Source organism: Callorhinchus milii, unplaced genomic scaffold (genome assembly GCF_018977255.1).
Source record: "Callorhinchus milii isolate IMCB2004 unplaced genomic scaffold, IMCB_Cmil_1.0 Scaffold6, whole genome shotgun sequence".
Lineage (NCBI taxonomy): Eukaryota > Metazoa > Chordata > Chondrichthyes > Chimaeriformes > Callorhinchidae > Callorhinchus > Callorhinchus milii.
Window position 1 is genome coordinate 24,628,260 of NW_024704747.1, and position 17,070 is coordinate 24,645,329.

The 17,070-nt window shown below is 42.4% G+C and overlaps 1 protein-coding gene across 3 annotated transcripts in view; it reads right to left on the reverse strand.

Annotated features, from left to right (window-relative positions):
- ube2e3 (ubiquitin-conjugating enzyme E2E 3 (UBC4/5 homolog, yeast)) overlaps window positions 1-17,070 on the reverse strand; it is a 42,787-nt gene that overhangs the window by 24,946 nt on the left and 771 nt on the right. For 2 of the 3 annotated variants that reach the window (XM_042336000.1, NM_001292311.1), the window contains 2 exon segments: window positions 15,972-16,166; window positions 15,398-15,448 (listed from right to left, as the gene is read on the reverse strand). In XM_042336000.1, coding sequence (XP_042191934.1) covers window positions 15,398-15,448; window positions 15,972-16,156 — 236 coding nt within the window. In that variant the 5' untranslated portion in view covers window positions 16,157-16,166. 3 annotated transcript variants of the gene reach the window in all.

The following is a 17,070-nucleotide window of genomic DNA, read 5'->3' on the forward strand; positions in this document are numbered from 1 at the left end:
AGATTTGGTTAAATCAACACATACTTGATCAAACTTGAGAACTTCCTTCCTGGTTTGCTGTCAATGTTGGGGCAAAAAAATCACTGTATAACGGTGCAGTAAATGGTACGTCAGTTTTGTTTCCGGGGGGGGGGAGTAAGAAAAAATCAAAACATTAGCATGCTTTCACCTACTTTGGTTTCATAATAAACATAGTATCTGCTTATATCAATTCAATCTAGTCCAACAGTGGCACAAAGAACTAGTGATTTTACTTTAAAACTTGCATGCTTTAATAGCACATAGATATGTTACCACAAAAATAAATGTAAAACTCCAATAATATTGTTCAATCACATCAACACTTCATGTGTTTGAGAGATTGAGAAGTAACACTGAAATATGTCAATCATAAAACAAAGATGAAAATCCACAAATATTCAAAATAAGATTCCCAAACATCAAAAGTTACAAATAAAACACTGAATTGCAAATCAAATTTTCTAAATCAAAACATTAACTTCTTTTTATTTTTATTTCAGCACAACATATGAAACAAAACTATCCAGACACAGAAGGTCCTACTGGTGGCACAGGGTTTTGCGGGTGTTAAAACTTCCAGCTGATCACCCCAAAAATATGTATCAAACACAAATTCTAAATATAGTTTAGCTATTGACTGTTGATTTTTACCGTTGCTAAATATACAGATTTAGTGATGGATAGTAAATGGAAATAGACTTTTTTTTAAAAATCAACTACCAAATATAAAAACATTAAGCTCATCACTACCTACCTACTTCTAAATCATATTGCAGCTTTTAGTAAAAAGCTGCAATATGACCAAATCTGACCGTACATAACTGCATTAATTCATTGACTGACAGTTTTAATCATGCAATCATCAATACACACTGGGTGATAAAAATGCTGGGCAATGGATAAGGCTCCATCAATCAACCTGAAGTCTCCTGAGACGGCTTTATCCCCTCATGTAAATTATGTTAAATCCACGAGCTAATGCATCTGTAAGAATAATGTTAGAACCACCATCACTGAGCTATTTGTTACATTTGCTATAGCTGGACTTACGAGGAAACATTGCTTACTCTCATTTTGCCCAAAAGCAATTCCAGTATTTTGACTCATAAGATACCCCCCTCTGATACCTGCACTCAACCAATCACCTATAAAATCTAAATGGTCAAGCATTCCAACTCGCCAGATAATTCCATTCAACATTACATGTAGTGCCATTGGCGATGCACAACTACAGTAGGAAATCCTATTAGTAACTGATCCAAAAGGGATCCACAAGTTGCAGAATGAATGGAATTATTACCTGATGACTATTCAAATGCATGTATTATGAAAGGACATCAAACATTCATTCGATTATAGAATTCACAAAATTACCAACTTCACGTTCCCTGAAACGAATCTTCCCGGCGACAGCTATCTATGCTTTTAAACATAAAAACCCATTTTAATTGAGAAGAATGGTAGCTTTCACTCTTCAGCGACCTCTCCAGGAGTTCAAGTTTGTGATCATTTGAAACTGATCTGTGGATTAACCCACATTGAGACGATCGTTACTTTGACTGAATGTTTTATCCACCACAACAATAATTTCCCACTTTTGAATAAAAAGCCTCCAAGCTTGCCTACTTGTAGGAAATCAATAAAATCTGGATATGCTAAGGTTTGCATTTCAGTTCATCTTTGATAATTTATGCTTTCTGAGCACATCTTAAAGTGGCACGTCTGATTTGTTCTATAGCCAAACCGATAGGAAGAAATCTCCAACAAAAATTTACAAAATCATTCTCCCAGTCTTTCATAAAGGTTCTCTTCAGATGAGGTTAAACCAATTAGTTTGTGTGCAATTTTATATCAGTAATACATTTCAGTCGACAGCATTACCCAACAGCCAAATCTCAAATGAGACATTTTTGAAATTTTAGCCAGGAGGCAGCCCTACTAAGTATCAACTACAGTAGAACCCCTTATTGTGTGCTCTGTTACACTACAGATTTGCTTATAACAAAGCTTAGGTGTGGATATGGAAGATCTGTGCACATGCGCACTAAATGTGGCAATCTCTCCCCATCATAATGCTGGTTATTCTTTTAACTGCACTCAAGTGTATAATTCTACCTTTATGAAAACATGATTTATAACATCAATTGGAACCAACAGTAGAGAGGAAGCACTCCCCCAACACCCCTGCTCTCACCCCACACACTTTTGGTATTGCTAAGTACTTAATTGGACTTTCAAATGCATCAGTAGTGGTCACAGTATTGGGAAGCAACTGTCAGACTGTAAATGTATTGAAATGAATAAAGCTAGGATGCCTTTACAGTAGGTGCATAAATAATTAGCTTCTTTCTGTTGTATTCAGTGAACATCACTTTTCATACAAGTTACATTCAGTGCCGATCTTCAAATGATAGCAAAAGTCTATTTTTGTAAAAAAAAGCACCGGGAACTGAATTTGGGGGGTGGCAGGACGTTTTGATTCAAGAGGAGGAAAGAAAGCTCACTTAAAAATCATTATTAACCAGTTGTGGTTTAAAACCATGACTGAAATACTACTTTGCAAACCAATCTTAAATAAGTGGCTGAGCCTTGAGGTATTACTTACATTTTGATTCGGATCGTAATCACACTGTACAGCTTGATTGTACCAGTCTGGGCTCCAATGCTCCACCAACATACAAACCAGCCTTCAACCAACAGTTCAATAGAGTCAACAGCCAACAGTTCAATAGAGTCAACAGCCAAGTTAACTAACTTTTTTTAAAAAATCACATATTTGTGGCACTGCAAGCTGGAGTCTCCTGCCAAAACGTCTGTCAAACAGCTGTGTAGTGGAACAGTTAGCTTCCTTTACAGATTGCAGAATCACTCCAAAGACACAGCTCATGCCATTGATTCACAGAAGCTGAAGACCAGATGGAAGATTAAGAAAAAAGGAGGGGCAAAAAGTTACCAACCTACTGAAAACATCTGTTTCATTGTTGAGTGATTACCGAGCACGTTTCCACTTCCGTTGTTAAAATTACCAATGACCAAAGATACCTGCACATTTACTGTTGCAGGAAGGTAGAGAAAAAAAATAATCAAAACAGCTGATATTTCGTTATTATGCGACAGCTTAAAAGGCACCATGTGATAAATCTCAACCAACTTCCACTAGTCTCTTGCTGTCTCCTACACACATTCAGAGTAGAAGCTGATGAGCAACTGCTAACACACACCAGCATTCCAATGCAACAGGGAGAGTCAGAAAATACAACTAATGAATAGGATTAGGATCAAGCTGAGGGGAGGGGGAGGGAAATCGGCTCAGCAGATATAATAGCATAGAATAATTTTTAAAAAGGAACAGTGAAAGACAGTTTTAGCAAAAGTTATGTCCCACAGTAGATATTCAATGGATGGAATAAAATGAATAAACCAAGAAGTCCTACCAATACACAAATACATTTTATTACGAATGATCAATCAAAATCTTTTCAACTGCTGTCGTTACACCAGATAGANTTTTTTGAGATTTAATATAAGATTCCACAATGTGCATGTCAAGTGATCAAAGTCAACGCAACCTTCTACTCACTTCTAAATCTTAAGAATATCTGCATTGTAAAACAGTAAAATTTCACTCTTTCTGCTATGCTATGACAGCAAAATTCTAATTCAATTTCTAAACTGTAAAAATATGATATGCTTCAGTGTATTTTTACAATGTGAATACCCGAGCAGATATTTTCTATTCACCCAATTATTTTCACTATTACTATATGCTACCAACCCACTAAGGATTTGAAATTCAAATGGACTGCTTTGCAGCCAAAGGCTGCTATGAAATATGACGCTTTAAAAAGGACTTGCAGTAAGGTTTAATTCACTGTTAAACTACAAAGATGAAAAGTTTCAATTTTCAAGAAACATCAAACATTTATTGAAAAAAGTTTTAAACCTGAGATGCCTCACAACAAACCTCAGAATAACTTAAGGGGCTTCAACACTAAATCTTCTGACCCTAAAAACTACATCTCATGTTGGTGAAAATTCAGTTGCAAGTGTAAAGTAATAATCCTAGAAAATAATCCTTGCATCCTGATATAGTGCCTTTTAATTTCAGGAGGACACCTCAAAGCTCTTCATGGGATTTTAATGAAAATTTTGTAGGCAATGTGGCAGCCAATTTGGACACAATATCCCACAGTGCATCAATAGTTCTTAAGACAGGCCAACCTTTCCCCCCCTTTTTTTGTAACATCATAATTTTCTAATAACGTGATTGTTTTGATTATTATTACCCTTTAAGATACAAAGGTGATTTCTACCATCCCTGCGATTTCAAATTAGCAAACAACAAGCTTGTGTTACAATGAAACTGTTGTGCCAACCTTGGATTTATTCATTCAGTTGGGGAAGGGTTAATTGGCTGTGACCAATTTGTTTACACTAGCAAATGGGTGGGTGAATGAACACGTCAGTCAATTTGGGTTTGGCATTATAAATAATGCAAGTCAAGAAAAGGCAACTTTCTGGAAATCCACCAAACCAAACCCATAGATTTCAAAACTTCAAATACACCAGATTGAGTTTCAGATTTCATTCCCACCCCCGCCCACTCGTGGAGCAGAAAGAAAAATCAATATAACTCGCAAAATATTGTGCTAAACAACCAAATGCCCAACCTTTATACTGCATTGGTCTCCTTTATGGTCTCCTCCATCCCACCCTGTCCACAAGTTTGTAAATTACTGAGGAGTCACCATCCATGTATAAAACACATAAGCTATCTGTGTTGTGAGAAACACAACAATTTAGAACAATTTGACTGACACAAGTTACTGCTGTTCTCTCCACAATTATTTTTACCTCTTGCAGGGATTATTATGGAGTCCTATAGCTCAGTGGTTAAAGCACTCACTTTGCAAGCGAGAGACCAGAGTTCAATTCCAGGCAGAGGGCGAAACCTTGGGCATGTTTCCTTATTCCTTATTATTTCCACACAGAGCCTAATAATAATCCCTCAAAAAAAAAAATTGGTCATTTTCAATCCATGACTGTTTGCGAGACATTGCTGTGCGCAATTGGCTGCCGCTTTCGCCCACAAATATACAGTCAATTCACTTTACAGTATATTTGTGAAGCGCTTTGGGATGTCTAGAAGACGTGAAAAGCGCTATATCAAATGCAAGGATTATTATTATTATAATTCCCATGAAAATGCCTTCAAAAAATTGTGTGCAGCTCCATTTAGCATTTCAGTGTACCATGAAAAATCTATTTGAATAATTCATATTAATCCAGCACCCTTAATTTGAAAATATGCGTAGTATATTTATGAGTGGAGAAATAAAATATATAACCTCCTGGTTCAATGAAAAATTATACCCAAATGTTTTAAACCAATGCAATAATTGCGTGCATCCTTCAGGCAAACGAAGAGAGACACATTTAAAGCACAATACAATGTAATAATGCCAATGCAATTTGAATAACTAACACAGACATACAAATTATAAGTTGTATTTAAAATAAGTACACAGATTGAAAATCACGTCACTATATTGGAAAGAATAGAACCCATCATCCTGCCAGAAACATCGAGAATGGTTCCCATAAATTTGTTCATATATCAGAGTCCATCAGAGACAAGAAGCTGAGATGCGCTAGAATGGGAGTTTGGGGTTAGGTGGGAGTTGGCTGAATGCATAGTACCTCCCCATCTCTGTGATTTTCTCCTTTCCCACTCTCCTCCTTAACTCCTCTGCCTGCGTTCCGCACCAACTGTTGCCCTCAACAACTATGCCTCCAGCTTTGTTCAACATCCAATTCAGTCTTTGTGAAGTGCAGTGAGAAGTTATCCTATGCGAATTCCACTATACAAATGCAAGTTCTTGCTATGATGTTAAGAGTGGCACCATCAATGTGTCCTTGGCATCAGGGTAAAAAACAAATCCTTTTTCTTCCTAGAAACCTCAACATTGGTTGATGCCACAGGCGTATCTAATTCCCTGAAGAAATGATTCAACTTTTGTGAAGTACACATCAAATCAGTGTCTTTCTTGATTGGCACGAGGAGAAAAGTGATAATTGGTGCTGTTTGCAGGAGGAAGCAAACTTGGGGGAGGGGAGGGTTGAAAATCACAACCAAGATTATCCTTCTCCTCAATCAAAACATCATAATAAATAGAAGACTTGATAAATCTAAAGAAAATCATCAAAAGTGGCGTTTCGATTTTTGCAAACTAAAGTTCAACTCCCTGTGACCATGCCTGTCAGAATCTCATTGCTTTGGTTATCACTTGAAGTCACAACACATGTGTATCACTGCGCATCTGGGACAGAAATGGATTTGTTCTCTTCATAATTCAATACTCTAGATTTCAATACACTTACTGTAAGACATTCTTTGCTCAGTCAGGATTGGCACATGCAGAAATCTATTACTACATTTGAAAGAGTATCTAAGACAGTGCTCCACATATGTATGCTACCTACGTATCGAAGTTTCTGTGTCTAGAATGGGATACATACTCTCTCCCTGAAGGGATGCACCCTATTTATCTAATTCCAAAAGATGTCAGGCACAGTTTGCCATTGAGATGGCATGTTTGTCCAGCTAGGACCACTCCATGGCGTTGGTTTGCAGAGTTCGCAAGAGCTGAGTGGGATGAATCCCTGCCCTTCCAAGTCCTGCCGATAAGCCGGACTAGCCTTGGGAGTGCTACAGACCTGCCTGTCTCGGAAACTTAAATACTAAGTCCACCAGAGGGTTGACTCAATCCCGACCTTTCAGCTCCAAGGAGACTCCACTTAACCCCCGCCCCCAAGGACAGAATGTATTACACATTATTTAGTTTAAACACACAAGCTGTGAATCTTCATTTATTCCTCCCTCAGAAGTTTCCATTTGTACACCAGTTCCCAGAGAGCTTGGAGCACTTCAATCGTGTAAAAGACAAAAAGCTCGCGAAAAATGAAAGTGAATCCAAAAATGTTAAGCATGCTGAGACCTCAAATGCAAAAAGTGCTGCAAAATAAAACGTTATGCAGATTTATGGGCTCTGTGCACTCTGTTGGTCTGTAAGGATTTAGCAGGTTTCCTTTACAGTCTGCATTAAACAATGGTTTACTCTATGTTCTTATCATGTGACATGTCTGGATCAATGCCAGGGTTATTTATAATCCTATATGCCAATAGCACTTCAAAATGAGTATATGCCTATTTGTTCCATTGCATGCACTTTCAATTCTTAATTTCTGCACTCGCAGCAAGGGGTCTTAGTGTTGGCAACTGAACTTTTTCCACTTTTGACACCATTTAAGCTGAACACTTCTAGATCACCAAGAACATTCAGAGTAGTTCACCCATTCTGTCCCAACAATGTAAGTTAACCTCCATCTTCAGAAAATGATTTCCACAAGCTGGACTTTTATTTTTATCCCTTTGAAACTGGTAATGTTTCCTGCAAGAATTAACCCATTAGAAACTACTTTGAAGCTGCCCAAATTCACTGCTTAGTAATGCCCTTGTAAAGAGCATTGGTTTGAACTGGAGTCCAGCCCACCTCCCAAGGGTAAAATACAGTGGATCTTACTGTACCGATCAGGTTCAATAAACTCCAGAAGACTCTACAATGCAGTGATTGGCCTCACAATCAATACCGCCTCTTCAGGGATGGTTTTGCAGTCTCACCTCCGAGCAATTTGTCAGTTCCCATCAGTGGACAAAGGGAAGGGAAATATTAAACCAGCAATCTCCGAGACAAAAACAGAAATGCAGGAAATCCACAGCTGGTAAACCTGCATTCAAAAGAGAACGTTCCAGGCATTTTTTTACAGCTGCACTACTGGTGGAACTGAAGTGGGGGTGTCACTCATCATGTAGCTCAAACCTTCATATTCAAAAAGCCTTGTTTTATTCTGCCATACATGGAACAGATTACAGCATCACATTGTGTACACAATGATGTCACGTGTGCCTGAACATCAATGAATATTGGATGCATTGGTATCATTCCTTCCACACACACACAGTAATGCTTTTTCTTTATCGCTACTAACTAAATAATAATAGCAGAGCTCAGGAACCGCACCTCATTATCAGTCGGCTTTGCTCATGGATCTGTTACGACTTTTTAAGAGTTCAGCACATAAGTTATAGTATAATTTTTAATATCAGTCTCAGAAAAGATGCATAGGTTGTAGTGGAGTACAAATTTAGAGCCATAGGGAGTTGAGGATCATCTTTACAGACTGAACAGTGATGTTCTGCAAAGCCGGTCTCTACTCTTGGCCTCATTGATTTACAAATGAATATAATGTGAGATTGGAGGAGACGTACGCTGTCTTAACTGTCTTTTTTTAAAAAGAATCATAGACAGTCATGTGGAAGAAACCAAAGAGTATAAGTTTAAATAAGACATTTTCATAGCTTTCAGCAAGACTATAAATCTAGTGTGGAATTAAAGAAACTTTTGAGCTGTGGACCAAACTTGCATGGATGGATCTTGTACAGGGGGAGCAAAAACTTGTGATACATTACAATGTCTAATAAGTCTCAAAGAAATTATATTTTTTTATTAGATAATAGGGTACTTATCACAACTTTTGGGCACCTTGCCTGTATAAGCTGAAGCAAACTAAAGGTTTTATGAGACCGATTTGTATCCTGCCTCGCTTGTCCTCATTCAAATAATCTTTCAATTACACTGCAGTTCAAACATTTTTTAAGCTTTTCTTTCTACTGAAGTCAGTAAAGATAACAAGGTTGGAGTTGAACTTCAGTTGCATAAATTGGTGCCAAGATGTTTTCAAATATTTTCCTGCATTTGGGAAAACACACACCAAATATTTAATCTTAGTTTGCCATAAAACATGCTGCACATCTACATTTACCACTTTGTTTAAGTCATAAAAAGAGATGAAAGCAAAATAAGATGTTTTGATAATTAATCTTTGAAGATTAATTCTAGCAGTGGGTTTGTGCTACTCATCTAACTTTACAAGATTAACAATTGACATGTAAGATTATTACATTAGAAGTTTTAGAAATTACATAAAGTAAGTAGAACTTAAATCTTTAATTCAGACATGCTGATAACATCTTAAACAACTTGAATTTACTGTTGTAAATCTGTACATTTGTATTAATCAGTTTTGATGAGTAAACTTACATTATCATGTGTTAATTTTAGCTTTTTTTCAGACACATACATATGTAGATCTGGCTAGTAATTCAGGTATTTGGTACCAAATGAAGATCAGATCCAAGAGCGGTGTGCAAAGGTCAATGTTTGTTAAGATTAAAAGCCGGCCCAATGTATGCAAACTGATCATTTTGAGGTATTTTCCCTGCATTGAAACAGAGTTAAAAAATGTGTTTAAACTTCAGAAAACTTACTGAGCTTTAGAAATGATACTGGTACTTATTAATAACTGCCAAAAAAGCAGAACAGCACATGTCTGAGCGGAAGGGCTGTTTTATGTACGAGGACACAAGGTTACATAGGGAAAGTCTTACAGTTGCATAATGCAGGCAAGTGACAAGTTGGATTGGTCTTGTCCTGTTGTCTTGGAGATTCAGATAAGAGGGGGGAAAAAATACTGGTTGCAAAGCTGCCACATAGTTCACCTCAAGGAATGCATCTAAATAGCAATTGAATAAATCACTCCACCGAGATATCACTAGTATTCTATACTCTTGAAACTGGCAAGTGCAAAAGACGACTGAAGCAATGAATTTTCGTTAAAAATAATAAAAATAAGAGTTGCCGGCTTAAGTGTATCCTGAATATAATCGTTACCACACTCATAATGTGGCTCAAAATTCTGCACACTTTTTTTTAAAAAATATGAACTCCAAATGCCCAAATTCAAAGTTTATGAAGAATATGCTAGCAGAATAATTCACAACCTTTTTTGATACTAGGGACCAGCTCAGCTGCTTAAAATGTGGCACTACATTTGAGATAGATGTGGCTGAGGAGCTCTCCAGACCCACCCAATTTTATCCCAATGCAAAGGTGGACTACTTTTTGCTAAACAATTTTGTAATACACTTTAATATCTAACAACTGGATGGAATCAAATTAAAAGCTGAAAGTACATGCTCATATGTTTCTTACCAATTTTACGTATTGCATTGCATATCTTACAGAAAAAAATGAGCACACTTGAGAAACAGAAAAGGAAAGAAATTAAGATCATGGAATGCCATTTACTTCTAATATACATGTCACTATTTATTTTATTATTTTTCAAAATGAACAAATCCGCCATTAGATCTCAGTACATTAGTCTGTCAAATCACTAAGTCTAAAGATCTCTGGTATGGACCAGCCATGAGGTTATCACAAACTGGCACCAGTCCACAGTTGTTGAGAAAGACTATGCTAATACATATACTTTCTTTAAAAACAATATTTGGAGTTATGTTTTGGAAATCAAACCATAAATCCTGACTTATTGTTAAAAAAGGTTTTTAAAAAAATCAAGATTAAAATAACTACAGTCTACTCACAGTAGTGTATACATGTTTCAAAAATTTGCTAAACCTGAATATGTAAGCTAATTTCATAACCTTCTGTAACATATCAACAGCGATTAAACCTAACATTAAAATGTAAAGGTTCCCATTTATTTGATTAGCCCAAATGGGATTTGAGAGAATACACGCGCTGGCAATAAAGACACTGCTTGAGACTCAAAAAAAAACTCAAGAGCTATAGCCCTTGAGCAAACTTCAGCAGAAGCAAAATCAATCTTCTGTAATACATTTCTTAAACAAAATGGAGCTCAAATTCATCACTGCATTACCAGTTGTACAAATATAGAATAGACCTAGATGTGAAAAGGGACATTACATAGGTGCTTGACCATTCATAGTGATTGATGACTGACATAGTGACTGTAGAATCATGTAGGAAATACCTTTTGAATCTACAGTTTTGAAATTTTGCATTTAACATCTCAATAGAGTGTTACTTAATGCACTAATAGGTTACAAGAGCCAAGAGGTTTTGCTTATTTCTGAAGAGTAAAAGATTAGATCCACTTCAGAAAAAAAATCACCACTAAATATGTGGAATATTTCAAGCAACTCAGACAGGCAGACCAAGAAGAAAATGTTATGTTATAACCTGGGCCAATAAAAAAGTACGGCTGCAACTCTTGCGCCACAATGACGTGTGTCAGCCACAAACCCACCATAAATTGGTGCAGTTGCTGGCCCGCGGGCCACTTGTACCCGTTTACCTGAAGACCCCGTGGGCAGAACGACTCCAGACCCGCAAGCGCATTGAGGCGCAAGTGGCAAATGGGCTACACTCGGAGGCCCCGCTGTTGTGATTGTCTCTGTGTGTGGGTGTATCTCCATGTGAGTGAGCCTATGTCTTTTATGTGTGTGTGTCTTTATGAGTGTCTGTGTGTCTCTCTGTCCTCGTGTGTACGTCTCTGCATCTGATTGTGTGAGTCTCTCCCTTTCTCTCTCTGAGAATATGCCTGGCCGGGTCTGGGAGTGCACGTCTCGCTGTGCCCGTGAGTGCGAGTGTCTCGCTGTGTGCCCGTGAGCGTCTCGCTGTGCCCGTGAGTGCGAGTGTCTCGCTGTGCCCCCGTGAGCGTCTCGCTGTGCGCCCATGAGGGTCTCGCTGTGCACCCGTGAGCTTCTCGCTGTGCGCCCGTGAGCTTCTCGCTGTGTGCCCGTGAGCGTCTCGCTGTGAGCGCGCCTCTGCGCCCGTGAGCGCGCCTCTCGTGTCTGTGAGTGTGTCTGAGTGTGTGTCTCTGCGGCTCTCTCTCCCCGGGTCTCGGAGCGAGCGCGCCCCCCTCCCCGGGTCTCCGAGCGAGCGCGCCCCCCTCCCCGGCTCTCCGAGCGAGCGCGCCGCCCTCCCCGGCTCTCCGAGCGAGCGCGCCCCCCCTCCCCGGCTCTCCGAGCGAGCGCGCCCCCTCCCCGGCTCTCCGAGCGAGCGCGCCCCCCTCCCCGGCTCTCCGAGCGAGCGCGCCCCCCTCCCCGGCTCTCCGACCGAGCGCGCGCCCCTCCCCGGCTCTCCGAGCGAGCGCGCCCCCCTCCCCGGCTCTCCGAGCGAGCGCGCCCCCCTCCCCGGCTCTCCGAGCGAGCGCGCCCCCCTCCCCGGCTCTCCGAGCGAGCGCGCCCCGCTCCCCGGCTCTCCGAGCGAGCGCGCCCCGCTCCCCGGCTCTCCGAGCGAGCGCGCCCCCTCCCCGGCTCTCTGAGCGAGCGCGCCCCCTTCCCCGGCTCTCTGAGCGAGAGCGCCCCCCTCCCCGGCTCTCTGAGCGAGCGCGCCCCTCCTCCCTGGCTCTCTGAGCGAGCGCGCCCCCCTCCCTGGCTCTCTGAGCGAGCGCGCCCCCCTCCCTGGCTCTCTGAGCGAGCGCGCCCCCCTCCCTGGCTCTCTGAGCGAGCGCGCCCCCCTCTCTGGCTCTCTGAGCGAGCGCGCCCCCCTCTCTGGCTCTCTGAGCGAGCGCGCCCCCCTCTCTGGCTCTCTGAGCGAGCGCGCCCCCCTCTCTGGCTCCCTGAGCGAGCGCGCCCCCCTCTCTGGCTCCCTGAGCGAGCGCGCCCCGCTCTCTGGCTCTCTGAGCGAGCGCGCCCCGCTCTCTGGCTCCCTGAGCGAGCGCGCCCCGCTCTCTGGCTCCCTGAGCGAGCGCGCCCCGCTCTCTGGCTCTCTGAGCGAGCGCGCCCCGCTCTCTGGCTCCCTGAGCGAGCGCGCCCCCCTCTCTGGCTCCCTGAGCGAGCGCGCCCCCTTCTCTGGCTCCCTGAGCGAGCGCGCCCCCCTCTCTGGCTCCCTGAGCGAGCGCGCCCCCTTCTCTGGCTCCCTGAGCGAGCGCGCCCCCCTCTCTGGCTCCCTGAGCGAGCGCGCCCCTCTCTCTGGCTCCCTGAGCGAGCGCGCCCCGCTCTCTGGCTCCCTGAGCGAGCGCGCCCCGCTCTCTGGCTCTCTGAGCGAGCGAGCCCCCCTCTCTGGCTCTCTGAGCGAGCGCGCCCCCCTCTCTGGCTCTCTGAGCGAGCGCGCCCCGCTCTCTGGCTCTCTGAGCGAGCGCGCCCCCCTCTCTGGCTCCCTGAGCGAGCGCGCCCCGCTCTCTGGCTCCCTGAGCGAGCGCGCCCCGCTCTCTGGCTCCCTGAGCGAGCGCGCCCCGCTCTCTGGCTCTCTGAGCGAGCGAGCCCCCCTCTCTGGCTCTCTGAGCGAGCGCGCCCCCTCTCTGGCTCTCTGAGCGAGCGCGCCCCGCTCTCTGGCTCTCTGAGCGAGCGCGCCCCGCTCTCTGGCTCTCTGAGCGAGCGCGCCCCGCTCTCTGGCTCTCTGAGCGAGCGCGCCCCGCTCTCTGGGTCTCCGAGTTTGTGCGAGTGGGTGTATGTGTTACTCTCTCTCTCTCTCTCTCTGGGTCTCTGTGTGGTGCTGGCCCAGAGAGGCAGGAGGTGGTGAGTTCCTGTAGCCTCGCTGGTGTCCCCTCATCCTGTCACCCTCCAAAAATGGCCACCCAGTTTTTGTTAAAGAAGCAATCAATAAATTTTTTTGCAACAATCTTATGTTTATTTTAGAATAATAAAGTGAAAAAATGTTGCAATAAATTTTCCTGCAAAATTTAGTAAGATTTACAAAGTGCTTCGCAATTTTTTTGCAAAAAATGTCTGCACTTATCTATTGGCCCAGGTTATAACCTACTTATATTGATGGGTTGTTACTGATAGCAGATTTGGAGTCATCAGAAAACTGGCAATGTAAACAAGGTGATGCATTGAACCAAAGAGGTGGTTATAGTTCACCCCTCAAATAGAAACATAAGTCATAAGTGCCTTGCCATCAAGAGGCAGTTATGTTTCTTGGCTGCATGCTGAGCAGCTGAAAAACTCACACCTGCCCTGCACAAGGCAGTTTTTTTTTAAGTAAATGAACCTACTCAGTACTCAGATGGAAATAGAACCCCCCATACCCAGAAAACTGTCACTACATGGAAATGTAATGTTGCAATGTGCAAGTATCTGTACATAGTACGAACTTAAAGATATTTCACAAATACTTCAAGTAGCAGCAGAATTAAACAATATACTAAAACTTTAAGCAAATACAAAGTTTAGCCATCTTGTGACTTAAAGGATTAAAATCAACAATATGATCCAACATTATGTTCCCCTGCATTTCTTGTATTTAACCTAAAGCCCATGCCATTGTCTATGGTCAACCTTTATTAAAATGAAATCCATTTACTAATTATTTTCAACTGAACTCAATTTTCTTCAATTTTGCAGTATACACTGCAGCCTAGATAAGGCACAAGAAAAAAAATACCAATTTTAATTTAGAATTTTAATTTTCGAGTAAGTGGAACTTAATTTACACTCTGTGTGAAATGAATTTCTAAAATCCTTGTTACTTTCTAAAGTTTGTATTTGAGATAACGAAATAATATTGTTCTTTCAGATTTCACAAGTAGTAACTTAACCATACTTCTGAAAGTGTGTTTACAAGTAAACATATCCCTTGATGAATACTTCAAGGGGAAAATTGGATTACCATACCAAGTAGTGTAAAGCTATTTTAATGCCATACAATCCTTTCATGGATTTAAGTTTTTGAGTGTTGCTTTTGAACTTTTTAAAGCAAATATGATAGTGCTGTCAAGAGAAAATATTTACTGCATTCATGCAATTGTTTAATCTATTGTAATGTTATAAACGTTAGAAATTTTTAAATGTCATTCTATTTTTACTTTTACATTCAGCTGTCAGTTACAAACCCAGTAACATTACTTTTGTGGAAACCACCAATTAAAATAGAACATTTGAGCCCAAATATTTCCAGTTGAAGCAAAATAATTGATCAATGTTAGCCACATAACAAATGGCCAATAACTTTTGCTCATCAAAATCAAAGTTGAATGAAACTGACAGTACAACATTCTCTCCTAGGACAACAGATCATTTTTTTCTTTCTCTCCCCCCACCCAGAAAGGTAGTCAATCAAGGTTTTTAGTTCTGAAAACTCCACGTAACTGAAAGGCAAAGTTTAGAATTCTCAAAATAGTAACTACTACCATTAGATATTGTGAATCAAACTTACTGCACCAACTTACATGTACAGATTGAAAAGCAATACAAATTTAATTTTTCTATGTCTCGTTTGTTTCCAGTCTCTAAAGTCTGTCAGGAATGCAAGTATCCTCAGTCACAATTACCACCGTTCGTTCACAAAAGCAAAATCGATCACTGCCCACAACTTTTGTCACACCTCATCTAACTAATAACTTTTTGCTGAACGTCCGTTTTGTCTGTGTGAAACCATTATCGACAGATATTCACAGCACAACGTGTTCACATTAAGTTGCATCACAGCGATACAATTTATCACACTTTTGCAACCTGCTGCCAAATCGACCAGCCCCCACTTACCTGCAATTTGGAGGAGGATCCAGTGTGATTTCTGCTAGTTCCTTTTGAATTCTGAAAACCAATGGAGGGGGAGGGGGGGGAAAAAGGGGGAAAACAATCAGTACAAACACCACTGTGTGCTGCATGTAGATGTAAAAGAACGATTGCACTGCCCTCTATCACCATCCTTTTTCTCAGTAGCTCACCCTACCAGAGTGGAAAACATGGCCGCTTCCTCTTTGTTCTCAACAGCGTTATATCCAAATCCCACAGCAGGACAAGTTTTCACAGATTTTCACTCCTTTGCCGCTTTGAATACCAGTCGGTTTCGCCTCGGACGGGTAGGAGGGAATGCCGAGAATTCAAAAAGCAGCCCCCCGCCCCGCTGCAGGCTGGTTTCGCCTCAAATAGTCGCTTTTCGAGCTTATATGCAAATGAAGACGGGGTGTTTGTATTGACATATTTGAGAAGGACTTTAAAAGGAGTGCGACGGGGAACTGCCCAACACATGCCGCCGCTCGAGCAAACAGCCACACACTCGGTAAAGCTACAGAGAGAGAGGGAGGGAGGGAGAGGTGGAGGGGTTTCTGCTCACCTTTTGGCGCTGGTGGAGAGTTTGGCCGTGGTTTTGCTGGACACCTTGGGCTCCTTCTTTTTCGGCTGTTGCTGGGAAGACGCCTCTTTCCTCTCCTCTTGCGGGGTGTCGCGCTGGTCGGCGTCCGAGCTGCCGCTGCTCGTGCTCGGACTCTCATCGTCAGACCTCTGCCGGTCGCTGGACATCTTATCTTCCCTTCGGTGTCAAAAAAAAACACAGGAGCCGCACCAAAAAAAAAAATAATAATAATAATGATGCCACATTCACCACCAAGCGAACTTCACTTCGGGGGGGAAAAGCCCCGACTGCTGCTGCTGCTGCTGCTGTAAGCGAGTGACTCTGGTCTGAACACCCAAAAGCGGAGACAGCAGCGATGCCCCCCTTTCCCACTCTCCTCTCACCACCACTACCAACAACCTCCCTCCACCCCTCAACCCCCCCTCCTTCCCTCAATATCTGAACACACTTCGGAATGGATTTACATACCGTTCGACGAGAGGGAGAGAGAGAGAGAGAGAAAAAAGAGGGGGGGGGGGGAGAGAGAGAGAAGAGGAGGAGGCAAAAGAGAGATAATTCTCTTCCCCCCCCCACCTCCTCTCTCTCTCTCCTACCCACACACAAAAAAATCACAAACTATTGGGGAGGGAGGGAGGGGGGGAGATGGTTACAAGTTTTGAGTTTAGGGAGAAACTGAGGCATATCAATCAGTCAGTCTGTAAATCGAGATCAAGTGTCAGTTGCTGGGGCTTTTTAAAAACATTTGCTGGGCGCTGACGAGCATTTATATATATATATATATTTATTGATTGATAGATATCCATAATATTTATTGATAGGTGTGTGTGTGTATATATATACATATATATTATATAAAGCCCCTAAAATTCAAGTTGTGGAGAGGGTTCCGGGTTGAAAACCAGCAAGAGACCGGGATGAAGATGTGGTGGGGGGGGAGAGAGGGAGAAGGGGTAAGGGGGGGAGAGAGAGGGAGAAGGGGTGAGGGGGGAGAGAGAGAAGGGGTGGGGGGGGGAGAGGGGGAGAAGGGGAGAGAGAGAGAGAAGGGGTGGGGGGGAGAGAGGGAGAAGGGGTGGGGGTGGGA